We start from the raw sequence: 15,901 nt of genomic DNA on the forward strand, positions 1-15,901 counted from the left end.
ATTGATCAATTACCCTCCCTCTTGTCTTTACCAATGATTCCATTCATCATAAGTCAAAATTTATGATAATTTGACTCTGCACATTAAAGGACTGCCACCTATAATATTATGTTTGCTTTCAAAATGTAAATTTCTATACAAGTTAAAAGAGATGGGGAGCCTGGGCCTCTGTTTTGTGATCATGCTAGATGCAGATATAGCAGAGAAGAAATGAGATTGGTGAGAGATTGGAGGAGGAGGAGAAGAAGGAGGAATAGGAAAGAAGGAACCCATTCTAGTAGCAGTAAACAGGAACAAAACAGTCTGGGGGAAGAAAGTAGCCAACAGAAGACCATTTACCGTTTCGCTGGGCTCTAATTTCTTTCCCTTTAGGAACCACTCCACTGGAATATCTTCATAAGAGAGCTCGCAATCGAAGGTTGCTGTTTCACCTGCAGTCACTGTTACATCCTTGAGGGGTCTCAAAAGTCCAATTACTCGTGCTACATGAGAGGAAGAAAATGACTTTGGATTACTCATTTCGTCCTCCAGTAGAGTTCAGCCTTAGTCCCTAATTTTCATGGTGACTTTGCCCAGGAGAGAAAGAGCCACCAGGCTGCATCTATTTAAAAAACCCCAGTGAATGTGGGGCCCAAAGGATGTGAGCAGGGGAGGGCTTTTCACTGGAGAGTCTCAATTTGTAGGGGCTGTTTCTTTTTGATGAACAAGGTCAGCAGGAAATCTGCAGTGCATCTGTCTCTCTGCCAAACGGCACGTTCCTCTGGCTACATAAGGTATGTGACTTCCAAAATAACTCCGGACAGGATTGGTAGGAGACAAGCACCCCTTATCCATGTTGCCTGTCCTTGTCTATCAGACACTTAGCACCTCCTAATATCACTAGCTTGACACCACCCTTCCTAGGCCTCAAATGCCAATGCAGCAAAGTCTTCTTCGTAGAACTTGAATCTCATAACAACTGATAGGGGCCGGATTCATGTTCATTCTATATAACTTCTGCAAATGATTGAAAGTGATTTATTTAATCAATCAATCGTCTTTATTGAGTGCTTACTGTGTGCAGAGCACTGAACTAAGCACTTGGGAGAATACAGTATAACAGAGCTGTAGTTGGATAGGAGGATATGCATAAAGAATCTTGAAATAGTGTACTATACACGGCCAATGATGGAGAACAGATTGATAAAAAAAATCCTCAATGGGAGGCTGCTGGATTTAGTAGAAAGGGCCTGGGAATTAGGTGGGTCCTAGTCCCAGCTGAACCACTTGCCTGATGTGCGTCCTTGGACAAAGTCACTTAACCTTTCCTGTGCCTCAGTTTCTTCCTTTGTAAAATTGGGGTAAGGTAGCTGTTCTCTATCTCCATCTCACAGTCTTAGATGGTGAAGCCCATGTGGGAATAATAATAATAGCAATAATAATGGCATTTGTTAAGCGTTTACTATGTGCTAAGCATTGGGGTAGATACAAAGTAATTAGGTTGTCTCATGGGCTCACAGTCTTAGTCCCCATTTTACAGATGAAGGAACTGAGGCACAGAGAAGTGAAGTGATGTGCCCAAGGTCACACAGCAGACAAGTGGTGGAGGCGGACTTAGAAACCACCACCTCTGATTCCCAAGCCCGTGCTCTTTCCACTAAACCACAAAAGGTCTGTGTCTGATCTATCTTCTATCCATTCCAGCACACAGCAAAAGTCCTTATTAGCAAGTAAACTCTTAACAAACACCATAATTACTAAATAAGAGGGATTATGGAATTGAACACCTCCCCTTCTGCTTTTATATGGCTAAGTGACAGGCTTGCTATTAAGATATAAGGAAACTTGGAAACTTCCTGAAAATAACAATACCTTGAATAATGTGATTCAGATTATTTTAGCCCATTAATCGCCTTCAGATACCCCAAGGCAAAGTAATTTGGAAATAAAGAACTTACGTTTAACTCGAAGATGAGCGCTAGTTTTGACATTGGCTGCTTGGAAGTCCACCCCACCGGCTTGATCCAGGCGACAATTATGAAGGATAAGGAAGTGCAGTTTGCCTTCCTCCTTTATTTCACATTCCTGAAAGGGAAACAGATGAATCTGAAAATTCTTCGTGTGTTGGAGTTTACACCTTGACTCTATGAAGCCTATCATTTCAGTGATCTGGAGGCACAGAGAGATACAATCATCTTCCCAAGTTCACTTAAGGGAAATGGTGTTATAATTTGGCTTCAGCACAGAAGCCCTTGCTACTCTCTTCCCTTAAAGCTGGCTATAGAAACTAGAAACTGATCCTCTTGCCATTTTTAACTCCCTGCAATGCTTGACTTTTCCCCATCCCGTCTGATTCGCACAATTCCACAGCTAGGTGCTGAGGCGTTGGGAAATGTTCTTACAGGTGTTTCGTGTAGGGCCTCTCCTTTCAGTTTCCAGTTGGCATGGATATCATCCTCAGAGATCTCAGTCTCAAAGCGAGCAGTTTCGGTCTCTGTCACCTCCACGCTGTTCAGCCGGCGAACAAGTTTAATTTCCCGATCTGGAAAGGCGAAGCATCACAGCAGGTAACGTTAGCTCTTTGCAGAAATAACCACATAAACAATCTTCCAGGTTGGAATGTTGTGGAAACTGCCTTACCTTCAATATTCAGTTTGCCAGATGTCTGGTCAGTCCCGCAATCACAAGTGTATCTACCTATGTCTGATTTCAAGGGTTTCTTTAGGATCAACATCCGCTTTTTGCCATCGGCCTTGATGATGACGTCTTTAGATGGGGTTATTTCCTTCCCGTCTTTAAACCATTTCACTGGGGCATCTGGTTTGCTAATCTCACATTGTAAAATGACTTCCTCTTTCTCCACACCGGTGTAGTCTTGAAGTTTTCCAGTAAAGTAGGGATCTCCCTCTGCAAGTGAGATGGAAGTTGTCTGGCATTACCATTTAATCACTTAGAGATATAATCAAATTTCTAGAATTTGAAATGGAGTTCAGAGGGGGCAGGGACACCTTTTCTTAAACTTTTGAAGCAGATTAAAGTGCTCCGGCACATACAATATACATTTATAAAGACACGTGAAAAAGGGAATACTGACCGATTACGGTGAGTTTTGCTTCAGAACTCAACCCCATAGCTTCCACTCTAATTTGAGATGTGTCATCAATAGAGAGGTCTTTCAACGTGATGGAGTGGATTTTGCCTTCACCCTGCATTGAAACTCGCTTGCTGGTGTGTAGTCGCTGGTCGTTTTTGAACCACTTAACATGGATATTGTCATGAGAGAGTTCTACAGTAAACACCGCACTTTCCCGTTCTTTTGCTGTCACATCCGTGAGAGGGCTGAGGAATTTCAGACGAATTCCTAAACCAGAAAATAAAACTCATTAATTGTCATTTTTAAAAAAGAGACAGACTGATTAAAAAAAATTCAACCTCAGGCCACCTTAGCCCTTTCTGTGAGAATATTCTCTGTGGCTGACCTTCAATGATCAGTTTGCCGCTGGTTCTCTTGTCTTCAGCTTCAAATGTGTATTTTGCCTCATCTTCGAAAGCAGCTGACTTGATCACCAACGAATGCCGGGTACCGTCCTGGATGAGCTCAAATTTGTCATCACTTGCGATCTCCTGGGTGCCTTTCAACCAGCGGAATGTTTTGGGTTCCCTGGACACCTCACATTCAAACTTGGCCTCATCCTTCTCGAAGACCTTCACGTCATTGAGCGGCGTGATGATGAGTAGAGGGTGTTCTAAAAAGAAGATCAAATCAGAGGGAGCTCAGACATGGCAAATCTCTGTCCACATCTGAACTTAGTAAGGAACTTTTTCCAAGTGACAGATGAACCCTACCTTTCACTTTAAGATTAGCAGCAGATTTAGCGTTCGCAGCCTGGAAGGAAACTTTTCCTGTCATGTCCAGTTGGCAGTTGTAAAGGACCAGAATGTGTTTCTTGCCATCTTCAATGATTTCACAGTCCTGTTGGGGAGTGATGGAAGGGATGAGTTAGGATACAGAAAAATAATTCCATCAAAATGCACAGTCTATTTTGAAGAAGCAAATAAAACAGAAGAGGTCATCTCGGCTTACAGGTGAAGCAGTTAGAGGTTCTCCTTTTAATTTCCACTGGCCGTGAACATCAGGCTCAGAAAGCTCAATTTCAAAGCGCGCTGTTTCACCGACAAACACTTCGGCTCCATACAGAGGCTTTTCCACTTTTATCAGCCGGGCTGAAAGGACAAAAAAGGCATACGGTTCCATTCACCTGGGCAAAAAGTATAAGGCAACTTCAGATGGGTTCAGTTGGTATTATTTGGGACTACTTTACCTTCAACAGCAATTTTCGCTTGCGTCTTGTCCGTCCCACAGTCACACATGTATTCGCCTTTGTCACCAAGTTCCGTTTTCTTGATTTTTAAGATGCGGCGCAGGCCATCAGTCTTGATGGAGTATTTGGTTGATGGTGTAATCTCCTCACCATCCTTGAACCATTTCACTGGCACATCCTTGCTAACTTCACACTTCAGGATGATTTCATCTTTCTCAAGCCCGGTGTAGTCACGTAATTTCACAGTGAAATAAGGATCAGCCTCTGAAAATGACACCATCAATGGGTAGAACACGGTGAACGCACAGGCACCAAGTAATCAACACGATTTTGAAATGCATAAATATGTCTAAAAAAATCTATAAGATCCGTTCCCTCCCAACTCAAAAAACAAAACAACTTGAACTGGGTCAGAGTTAATGTGAAATGTGTTACCTAAGACCTTCAGATGTGCAGTAGAATGCAGGTCCTTGACTTGGGCTTTTATCTGAGAAATATCATCCAGAGTTACTTCTCTCATTTCTAATTTGTAGGTCTTGCCCTCAGAGGAAATGAGAACCGTTCTACTTGTGTGGAGTTTGACATCATTTTTATACCAAGACAACAGCATCTTTTCATGAGAAAGCTCACAGGTAAAAAACGCTGTTTCCCCCTCTTTCACTGTTTGATCTTCAAGAGGAGATATGAACTTCAGTCTAGTCCCTAAAATGGAAACAAGAGGGGGAAAGGGAGTTACAACTTCAAGAGTTCAAAAATACCTCAACTGTTGTATTATCAGATATATGCTTCCTGTCTACCCAATCAAACCTTTCAAGACCATCAAAAGGGAACAGTCTCACACATATATGTCTGTATTCAGAGATGGTACATTAATGGTGAAGGTGGCTGAAATATTTTCATGGAGCTCAAGAGATCAACTGGTCCAGGTTTTGTCTCCAGGAAGGTGGTTAACCTCTGAATCATTTAAAAAAGATTTCTAAGGATAGTGTGATCCCAGTACTTCTAACAGTTGCTGGTTTCAGTGACTTAATAATCATAATAATTATGGTATTTGTTAAGCACTTACTATGTGCCGAGCACTGTACAAAGTAATGAGGTTGTCCCACGTGGGGCTCACAGTCTTAATCCCCATTTTACAGATGAGGGAACTGAGGCATAGAGAAGTTAAGTGGCTTAGAGAAGCCATGTGGCTTAGTGGAAAGAGCCCAGGCTTTGGAGTCAGAGGTCATGGGTTCAAATCCTGGCTCTGCCACTTGTCAGCTGGGTGACTTTGGGCAAGTCACAACTTCTCTGCCTTAGTTACCTCATCTGTATAATGGGGACTAAGACTGTGAGCCCCACGTGGGACAATCTGATAACCTTGTATCTACCCCAGTGCTTAGAACAGTGCGCTGCACATAGTAAGCGCTTAACAAATACATTATTATTATTATTATATTGATTGGCTTGTCCACAGTTACACAGTAGACAAGTGGTGGAGCTGGAATTAGAACCCACATCCTCTGATTCCCAAGCCCGTGCTCTTTTCACTAAGCCACACTGCTTCCTTACAGTCAAGAAGTCTGCCCTTTTGCCTAACAGAACCGTATTTTGCCTTGCTGTATTTTGACTTTCTTTCCCCATTTGTGGTGCCTTTCACTAGTTTGACTACAATGTCCATTGCCGTTGAGAGAATGGACAGGAAATACTAAGATTTGAAGGGACGGACATTACGGAGGCCTATACATAGCTGTAATTTACTTTAACATCTGTCTCCCCTTCTAGGTTGTAAACTCCTGGTGGTCAGGGAACATGTGTCTACCAACTCCATTATGTTGTACTCTCCCAAATCCTTAGTACAGTGCTCTGTACACAGTAAGTGCTCAATAAGCAAGATGGATCGACTGGGGTGATTCTTCATAATTGGAAGGCTAGTTTCCTGCATGCCAAAGATGTTACTTGCCTACAACAAATAATCTGGCGGAGGTCTTTTTCCCATCAACTTCAGCAGTATAGACTCCTTCATCATCAAACTGAGAATTATTGATGACAAGAATGTGTTTCTTCCCATCTGCAATGATGTCAAATTTGTCAGAAGCTTTGATGATGTCAGTTCCTTTAGACCATATAACGTTGGCCTCTCTGGTGAGAGCACACTCAAATCGAGCCTGTCGCCTCTCTGGGACAGTGACATCCTTCAGAGGCACAGCAAAGTCAAGTTCAATCTCTGCAAGGTAGAAAAAAATAATTAGCGCGGAAGGAAAACTGGAGGGCTGGTCCATACTGTATGGTACTCTCCCAGGCACATAGTACAGTGCTCTGCACCCAGTAAGTATCATTGGTTGATCAATCTTTGGTAAATGCACAGTACCTTTCACGGTCAGAATGGCTGTCGTACAAGCATTGAGAGCCTGGAAGAGCACTTCACCAGCCTGGTCCAATTTGACATTGTGTAACGTGAGGAAACGCTTTCCTCCTTCGGCTTTGATTTCACAAGTCTGGAAAAATGAGGTGGGTTTGATTAGAACAGGTATACTGAAACAAGATGGATTTCTGGAAAAGAAATGCTTCACCTAGAACCCCCTAATTGCTCTTCAAACAGTAAGTGTGAACACTAGGTGGTAAGGTGGCTTAATAGAGAGAGACCAGGTCTAGGAGTAAGGAGACCTGGGTTCTAGTCTCAGCTATGCTACTGAACTACTGTGTGACCCTGAGTGAGTCATTTCCCCTCTCTGGGCTGCAGTTTCCTGATCTTCACAATTGGGATAGTAATACCTGCCTCTCCCTTTCTCACAGGGATGATTTGAAGAGAAACTGGGAAAGCCCTTTGGAAAGCCCTCTATAAATTCAGTGTACTATTAAATGTAAATTCGAATTGCTTCTTAATGCGCCATTTTCTGATCATTTTGGATTTTTTCTTTTGATGTTATAACATCTAATTCACATGTAGCACTTAACAGAAGGCTGCTCTTTCACGTAGATTCATGACAGAGTGTGAAGCAGGGCTCTTGCATTGGTATCAGTGACTGTAACAGCACCGGGTATTCAAGTCATTCCATTTACACTTATAATGTAAATAGTGTGATATCCTGAATCCCGGCCAAAGACTAAAATTCAATCCTTCTTTTGGATTTACTTCTGCACCAAAAGCTAAGCTTTCTCATTTTCTGTTTAGAGGCTTAATCCTACGCTGACACGGAAATAAATCATTGTGCCATTCCCCTTGGATTCAAACAGCACTTTGTGCTGCCATCTTAACTAGATTACTCATTTATGTGTACGACTGCTTACAGGTGAGGGCCTCAGAACTTCTCCTTTCAGTTTCCACTGTCCAGGAACACCTTCCTCAGAGATTTCACAGTCGAAACACGCAGTTTCCTTTTCATACACGGTAACATCCTCCAGGGGCTTAAGCAGCTCCACTTCAGGCTCTGGAGTAGATACAGAATATCTCATGAGGTATCAACACTGAAATATCTCAACTTGTTCTTTTTCAAGATTTCAAATTTCAGTTTTGTATTTGTTACTGCTGAGAAGTAAAACATTCATTCATTCATTCAATCGTATTTATTGAGTTCTTACTGTGTGCAGAGCACTGTACTAAGCGCTTGGGAAGTACAAGTTGGCAACATATAGAGACGGTCCCTACCCAACAGTGGGCTCACAGTCTAGAAGACATGCAGATGAGCATAATACAGGAAATAAGTAGCATGGTGTAGTGGGTAGAGCACGCGCCCGGGAATCAGAAGGTCATGGGTTCAAATCCCGGCTCGGCCACTTGTCTGCTGAGTGACCTTGGGCAAGTTGCCTCACTTCTCTGTGCCTCAGTAAAATGGGGATTGAAACTGTGAGCCCCACGTGGGACTGTGTCCGACTCAATTGGCTTGTATCCACTCCAGCGCTTAGTACAGTGCCTAGCACATAGTACGTGCTTCACAAATACCATTATTATCATCATCATTATTATTATTATAGGAAAAAAAGATTTCATACCACCAATGATCAGTTTTGCAGTATATCTTTTGCCTTCAACTTCCACTGCATATTCGTCAATGTCTTCAGGTGTGACATTCTTAACTTTGAGGTACAGTTGTTTTCCATCCCTTAGGATCTCAGTCTTATCATTTGGTTCCAAAGGAATTTCTTCGTAGCCTCTAAACCATTTAATATTTGGTGTATCTTTGGCCACAACACAGGAGAAGGTGGCTGTGCCCCTGGGTTTCACGTACTGGTCTCGGATAGGTTTCACTAACCACTCTCTAATGACTTCTGCATTTCAAAATAAGAGCAAAATTATGATTTCATAACACATAGCCACAAGAAAAAATGTCTAAAAATCAGGTTAGATGTTTTTAAAATGAGAAAATTCATCAGGTGAATAGCATTATTCTTATTATTCTATTATTATTAGTAATATTATTATTCTAAACCCTAACCCTTATTTAGCATATAAGGGAGGGGTTAGATATGGGGGAAGCTAATGACACCTGCAGTTTGAACTCTCAAAACCTGTGCAAATGAAATAAACCTAGTCCTTATTAGCACATTTTAGATTCAATTTTTTTCAATGGACTATGCTTAGAAAAAACTATATTGGAAGATAAGCACTTATTTTAATGTAGCTCTTCTTCATGAGCTTTTATAATAACTCCTAGTACAGACTTTCCACTTCAGTGGGAAGTTCAGAGAAACTAAATTCTCTAATCCTGCTAAGTGAATTTTTTCTTCCATTCTCCTTCCTATGGCTTCAAGGAGGTTGACTTTGTCCTCCCTTTATTTTTTATTTTTGACACCAAAGTACTCAAAAAACCCAGAAACCCCACACTTAGTATACTCCTTACTGTAAGCACTTAGAAAAAAATATTACTACTACAATCAGAAGCTGATATCAACTGTGCAATTTTTGGTTATTCCTTTTTCTCCAAAAGGACTGTAGGACAGTTTAGTTTTTATTCATGAGAGATCTTTCACTATTCCAAAGTTCATTTAAGTGGATTGCATTCGTATAACAGAATGCAAGAATATTCAAAGATTAAGCAAGTCTAAAACATAGATCACGTATAATGCATAAATGGTAGTTTAAGATTCTCCCCATGATTTTTCAGGGGGACTTTGGCTCTGGATTTGTATAAGCTTTATCATAAGGCTACATTGTTTTCTAGATCTACTTAATCAACTAGATCTACTTAGTAGCTACATCATTTTCAATGGTGCTTTAGATTGAATTGGAAAGACCTTCATTAGACTTAATTTGATATTTACATTTATTTCTTGATCTTTACGGAAAGTCCAAAAGAGGGAAAATTATCACACTCTCACACTCATCCCTAATGATCCTGCTCTAATTAGGAAATAACCAAGGTTTGGACTCAAGAATTCTTGGATCATAAAATGATTCATATTCTTTTTTATCCTCTCACCCCACCCTAACATGTACCAGAAAATGTGGACATGAATTTTACTAACCTACAACTTTCACACAAGATGAACACTGGAGATTGTTGGCATTTTCTACAGTTACAGTGTAAGTCCCAGCATCAAAGTCATCTGTATCGTTGATCGTGAGAGTCTTCAGTAAACCAATAACGCCTGGCACAATTTTGTTGGCTTGCTCCACAATAATTTTTCCATCCTTCCTCCAGACCACTTCTCGTTCTTTGTTCAATTCACAGTTCAGGTATAAAGGTTGTCCTTTAACCACTGTGACTTCCTCCTCAAGAGTCTGTACAAAGCGCACTGGAAGTTCTGTGGAGAAAAGATTAGAAATTTGGGTCTCTTTTTCCAAAAAGAAGAAAAGCTTTAAAAGTGGAATACATGGAGTAAATTCTCAAATCAGTTCGGAGGAAACTTCTATAGCACGAAAAAGCTCAAACATTATTTTTTTTTAACCAATAGAGCTTAACAGTTTTGAAGGTCTGAGCCGAAGATGAAATTCAAACATGTCCATGGCAATACCTTCAACGACAAGCTTGGCTGTGGAGGTCTTTTCTTTATTTCCCAATTTTAATACGCAAGTGTATTCGCCGGCATCTGAAAGCTGTACATCAATGATGTGCAGCTTTCTGTCTTTTCCATCTGCAATGAACCTGTGCTTTGGACTTTCTCGGATATTGCTTCCATCCTTCATCCAACCTGTAACGGCAGTGGAGGGGGAGACGAGACATTCAAAGATGGCCGATGAACCGATTGATTCGGCTTCTGTCAACACGATGTCCTTGATTTCTTTCACGAACTTCAAGGGTACAGCTTTCAGCTGGTAGGTAAAAGGCGCATCATCGGCAGGCTTCTCTCCAGCACTCCCTGGCCTTAATCTTTTCTTTTCAGCCTCTGCTGGGGAAGGAGTCTTTTTGGGTACACCTGTTGAATTTTGGTGAGAGAAAGAGAGAAAAATGAATTCATTTGGACTGGGGATCTTCCCCGTCGGCAGACATCAGTAGCTAGGCTGAACGGGGGTTAAAACATTTTACATCCAGATTAAGAAAAGTAAGGATGATGCAAATAGAATAGAAAATGGGAGGTCAAGGATGAACTCCATGATAAATTATAATCGGATTCCCATTGAACAAGTTCAGGATGGATAAGTCAATTTGACACCACTGCCTTTCAGTAAATCAAGAATTCAGTAAATTCTTATAAATTTCATCCAGGTTTTATTTCTAGTAACCAAAAAGTCATGTCAGTGTCTGATTTTTTATACCCATCATGCCTCATGGCATACCACATGCCCAAAATATGAACAAAGAGCTCAATTATGTTTAATAATACATTTTTTACAGCATGCTATTACTGGGTCCACACTTTTTACTAAAGATAACATTTAGGAATGGGCTAAATAATCACAAACGAAATGGCACAATTACCATGGCGCAATGGCACAATGGCAAAATAGGTAAGCACAATTACCTATATCATTCTCCTCACCTATAATAGGGCCTTTGGGCTTGGCAGGTTCCTCTTTTGGTGCTTTGACTTCTAAAATAAAATAGAAAGAATTTCAGAAATGTATCAAACGTTTCAGGTTCAACAATAAAAACGTGTGGTTCTCTGGCAAAATCACATTCTTTCTGACGTTCTGGAATAAATGCATTTAAAGAGACATTTCAGTTTATCCTTTTTGATTTGCCTGGATCAACCGGTTCCCTGTGCCTTTCACCCTGTTCTTCTAAGTTCCAAACTGTGCTTAAGACCATATTTTCAATATATCCTGTCTATTCCATTTTCCCTTTTTTCTTCTCTTATTCTTGCTGATATTATTTTTCTATCTTTGTTATTTGGGGATTCATCGTGCCTCCTTTTTATGGAACTTGGTAAGTGCTTACTATGTGCCAGGCACTGTACTAAGCACTGAGGTAGTCAGTCAGTCAATCATATTTATTGAACGCTTACCATGTGCAGAGTATTGTACTAAGTGCTTGGGAGAATACGATATAACAATGCAACAGATACATTCCCTGCCCAAAATGAGGTTACAGTCTAGAGGCAGAGACAGACATTTATATAAATAAATAAATTACAGGTGCTTACAAAAGTGCTGTGGTGCTGAGAGAGAGGAAGATAAAGCTAATCATTTTGGAACCAGTCCATGTCCCACATGGGGCTTGCAGTCTTAATAATAATAATATTGGCGTTTGTTAAGCGCTTACTATGTATCAAGTATTGTTCTAAGCACTGGGGTAGATACAAACTAATTAGGTTGGACACAGCCCTAACCCACATAGGGCTCACAGTTTTAATCACCATTTTATAGATGAGGTAGCTGAGGCCTAGGGAAATGAAGTGACTTGCCTAAGGTCACACAACAGGCGAGTGGCAGAGCTGGGATTAGAACCCTTGTCCTTCTGACTCCAAGGCCCGTTCTCTATCTACTAGGTCACATTGCTTCTCAGTCTTAATCCCCATTTTGCAGATGAGGTAACTGAGGCACAAGAAGTAGCAGATAAATGATGGAGCCAGAATTAGAACCAGGTCCTTCTGATTCCCAGGACCGAGCTCTAGCTGCTGGCTTGCTGCTTCTAATACTTTGGTGGGAGAAGGTTTCCGTCCGTTTTAACGAGAGACCTACCTCTTCCATTGCCACTTTCTACTGATTCAGCTGATACTCATACTCATACCTGATTCAGCTGATTCATGATGAAAATCTGTTCCAAAAAGTCATCAGTTCCTCAAGAACCGAAGAAAACTTTCCTGTTCAGATTTTTTAAATCTAAGAGCTTCATCTGATCCTTTTTCCCTTTAAGGGACATTTGGCTCTCCCTGAATCTTTTCCAGATACTGGGTCTGATCCACTGACATTTAAGGGCACCTGGTCTTTTATATGACATACAACATCTATTATGGATGTAATTAATTCTTGGTTTTGCTTGGGCTCCTCATTCACCTAATTTTTCTGCGTGTGGGTTTTGTATGACTTTTTACATTTTCTGCTGCTGCTTCTCCTTCCTCTATTTCAAAGCTTTTCCCTCTGCTGATGCCTCAGCTTTTAATCGATTTTCTCTTCTGTTTGAAAGCCAAGTTCTTCTATCTCTTAGGGAATGAGAAGCAGCATGGCAAAGGGCTGAGAGTCAAGAGACCTTGGTTCTAATCCCTACTCCACAAATTGCCTGCTGTGTGACCTTGGGGAAGTCACTTAACTTCTCTATGCCTGAGTTTCGTCATCTGGAAAATGGTGATTAAAAACCTGTTCTCCCTCTCCCTTAAACTGAATCCCATGTAGGACGGGCACTGTTTTCAATCTGATTATTTTGTTTAGCATAGTACTTGGCACACAGTAAATTCTTAAATTCCACAACCGAATGGTATTAATTCCCCTTATCTCTCAGTCAGAGTGTTAGTCAGATGAAGTTAGCTGAATCTATAGCTTTTTCGAAACAAGATCTTTCTCTGTTTCACCTTTAATGCTTTGTTTTTCTCCTCTACAAATTCTGGGTGGGAGAACATATCTTTTCCACATTCATCATAAATTCAATATAGAGTATTGGATTTTTCAAAGTGAGCGACATGACCTACAGGAAAGAACAAGGACCTGGATTCTAATACCGGCTCTGCCATTTGCCTGCTGTGTGACCCTGGGCAAGTCACTTAACTTTTCTGTGCCTCAGTCACCTCACCTGGAAAATGGGGATTAAGGCCATGCGCCCCATGTGGGACAGGGATTGTGTCTAACCTGATTATTTTATATGTACCACAACACCTAGTACACGCCTGGCATATAGTAAGTGTTTAACAAATACCATTAAAAGAAAAAGATATGGTGATGCACCCAGAAGGTGGATTTCTCAGATGCCTAATCGGGTCCTTTCTGGCTTCAGTGTTACTGTAACTTGGAGGTGGGTTAATGGTTCATGAAAAATAAGCGAGTCACTTTAATTGGGATTCTAATCACATAGATTCCTATATCAGCAAGTCACTAGATGATTATTTAACTGGCTAAACTCTTCAGGTGAGTTTGCAAACTAACCCAAGCTCTTTGAGAAGTAATCCTTTCTAAATCATAGGGTAGTCCTGCCCATACCAACCACTGCTGCATTTCTAGGTAGGTAAACAGAATAACTACAGGGGTAATAAACAAAATGTACTCTGTGAAACCTCAAGGAACAAACTAGAACGGGAAGCACTTAACATCAGAAACAGTAAAACATACCAGAAGAGGCAGCATAAAAAAATTAACATGATGCATATACTTCCATATTCAGGCAGGAGGACCTTTGGTAAGGGTTCTTCTTTGATATGTTCCAAGCATTTGGTTAACTCAAGATAAATACCTGCTTTCTTTATAACCACTGGTTTGGTCACTGGGGCAGGTACTGGGGCAGGTACCGGGGCAGGTACTGGTGCTGGTTCCACAGCTACTTGAACCATTTTCACTTCTGAAAGAGATTTCCATTCCAGTTATGTACATTCCAGTTATGTACTTCATTCACTCATTCCATCACATTTATTAAGCATTTACTGTGTATAGAGCACTGTACTAAGCACTTGGGAAAGTACAGTACAACAATAAACAGTGACATTTCCTGCCCAAAATGAGCTTACCTTCTACAGCGTTTTTCAATACTGAAACTCATTCTTTGAAATGCCTCTTGGAGCCCCATCACTCCTTTCTCCAGGCCTCCAGTGGCTCCTCATTGTCTTTTGCACAACACATGCCCGCCCAACTGTGGGTTCCCTTCTCTATGTGCTCTCCCCTCTCAGGTAAATTCCTACACTTCCCCCGCACTCTGACAAATTGGTCAGAATACTATCCTTCTCCCTCCCCTTCTCTCCTCTGGAATGCCTCACCTCTTCAGCTACACAAAACCACGTTTCCACTCTCCCAAGGCTCTTCTATACACCTGCCTCCACTGGCGGACATTCCCTGGTTAATCCCCTCCATTACCCTGGCAATATACCCTGTAATAGTTAATGTATTTATCCAACTGGGCTTTTCATTTTGATACTGCACGTATAGCCTTAACTATTGCATCCTCATAGCCAGCTTAGGTTTGGGCATTCCTCCCCATATCCTGTAAAGTCTGCAATAGCAGGATCTGTATGTTACACCTCTGTATCTTCCACAAATTTATAGTCAAGTTCTGCGCAAGCAGATCTTTAAAATCTAAGGCATTACTGAGCCCTCAATGTCCATAGATTATTGTTTTGGGTGCCTGTGGAACTTACACAACCCCTCCCATCCCCCAGCTCCCCCAACCATTCCCTAGACCATAAGATCATTGTGGGCACAGAGAACGGGTCTGTTTATTGTTGTATTGCACTCTCCCGAGTGCTTAGTACAGTGCTCTGCACACAGTAAGTGCTCAATAAATACGATTGAATGAATACAGAAGAAATAAAGGAAAGAGCTCTACTCTTCAGGAGCCTATCTATGTTTAATGAGGGAGTCAGTTGGCATAAATTATTGAATATACCATAGCCAAGAGAGAGAGAACAGTTTATAAATAATAGACAGGATTAATTAAGAAACACAAATGATAATTGCTGGTATTCCTGTTGTCATGTTAATGTGATATGCATTTGCTAATACTACATGTTCCTTTGAGTTTCAAAAGGTATTGTTTTATAGAGATTAGCCTACTGGCTATTCTAGGGACAGCTACATCCTTTTCCCATGTACAGTGACAAATTATCATTCAAACTATTAGATCGGAATTGCTAATGGAGGCTTTTACCTGGCACAGGTTTGGGTTCAGGTGCAGGCAGAGGGATTGCTGGTTTAATTTCAGGCACTGAAAAAATCCATAATGATAAATCAACGATTGCAAATATCTCTGAACAACACAGATGCTTTCAAATAGAGAGATACGGTAGACAATTTCAAAGTGTACAGCATCAGCCCATATCAAGAAATTGACTTCACTTTGGAATTTGGACTTTCTAGAGAAGAGTGATAATCACAAAACAATCTATTATGGTTGATTTTAACATCTGCCACCTTTACACTTTTTATTCCCAAAATCAGACAGTTAGATAGCTGTATATTTGGAGGTGTCCTCCGGGGTTCAGAGGCAAAGCTAATAAAGATGGGACAGACTCTTGGATCTTGCACTGATCCTTTCAAGTGTGAGTTTCATCACTGGTGTCTTCTTCAAAAAGGATGAATAACTATCAAATGATGAGATTTCATC

General features: G+C 41.0%; 1 protein-coding gene across 1 annotated transcript in view; it reads right to left on the bottom strand.

Annotated features, from left to right (window-relative positions):
• TTN (titin) overlaps positions 1 to 15,901 on the bottom strand; it is a 326,517-nt gene that overhangs the window by 113,799 nt on the left and 196,817 nt on the right. Inside the window, exons 51-69 of the mRNA XM_038751738.1 lie at positions 15,446 to 15,502; positions 14,042 to 14,146; positions 11,202 to 11,252; positions 10,236 to 10,637; positions 9,747 to 10,025; positions 8,274 to 8,549; positions 7,572 to 7,711; positions 6,652 to 6,778; positions 6,244 to 6,507; positions 4,737 to 5,003; positions 4,302 to 4,565; positions 4,064 to 4,203; positions 3,826 to 3,952; positions 3,459 to 3,725; positions 3,074 to 3,340; positions 2,620 to 2,886; positions 2,382 to 2,521; positions 1,938 to 2,064; positions 340 to 482 (exon numbers count right to left, since the gene is read on the bottom strand). Coding sequence (XP_038607666.1) covers positions 340 to 482; positions 1,938 to 2,064; positions 2,382 to 2,521; positions 2,620 to 2,886; positions 3,074 to 3,340; positions 3,459 to 3,725; positions 3,826 to 3,952; positions 4,064 to 4,203; positions 4,302 to 4,565; positions 4,737 to 5,003; positions 6,244 to 6,507; positions 6,652 to 6,778; positions 7,572 to 7,711; positions 8,274 to 8,549; positions 9,747 to 10,025; positions 10,236 to 10,637; positions 11,202 to 11,252; positions 14,042 to 14,146; positions 15,446 to 15,502 — 3,710 coding nt within the window. The remainder of the gene's footprint in view (positions 1 to 339; positions 483 to 1,937; positions 2,065 to 2,381; positions 2,522 to 2,619; positions 2,887 to 3,073; positions 3,341 to 3,458; positions 3,726 to 3,825; positions 3,953 to 4,063; positions 4,204 to 4,301; positions 4,566 to 4,736; positions 5,004 to 6,243; positions 6,508 to 6,651; positions 6,779 to 7,571; positions 7,712 to 8,273; positions 8,550 to 9,746; positions 10,026 to 10,235; positions 10,638 to 11,201; positions 11,253 to 14,041; positions 14,147 to 15,445; positions 15,503 to 15,901) is intronic.

The sequence above is a fragment of the Tachyglossus aculeatus genome, chromosome 9 (genome assembly GCF_015852505.1).
Source record: "Tachyglossus aculeatus isolate mTacAcu1 chromosome 9, mTacAcu1.pri, whole genome shotgun sequence".
In the NCBI taxonomy this organism is placed as follows: Eukaryota; Metazoa; Chordata; class Mammalia; order Monotremata; family Tachyglossidae; genus Tachyglossus; species Tachyglossus aculeatus.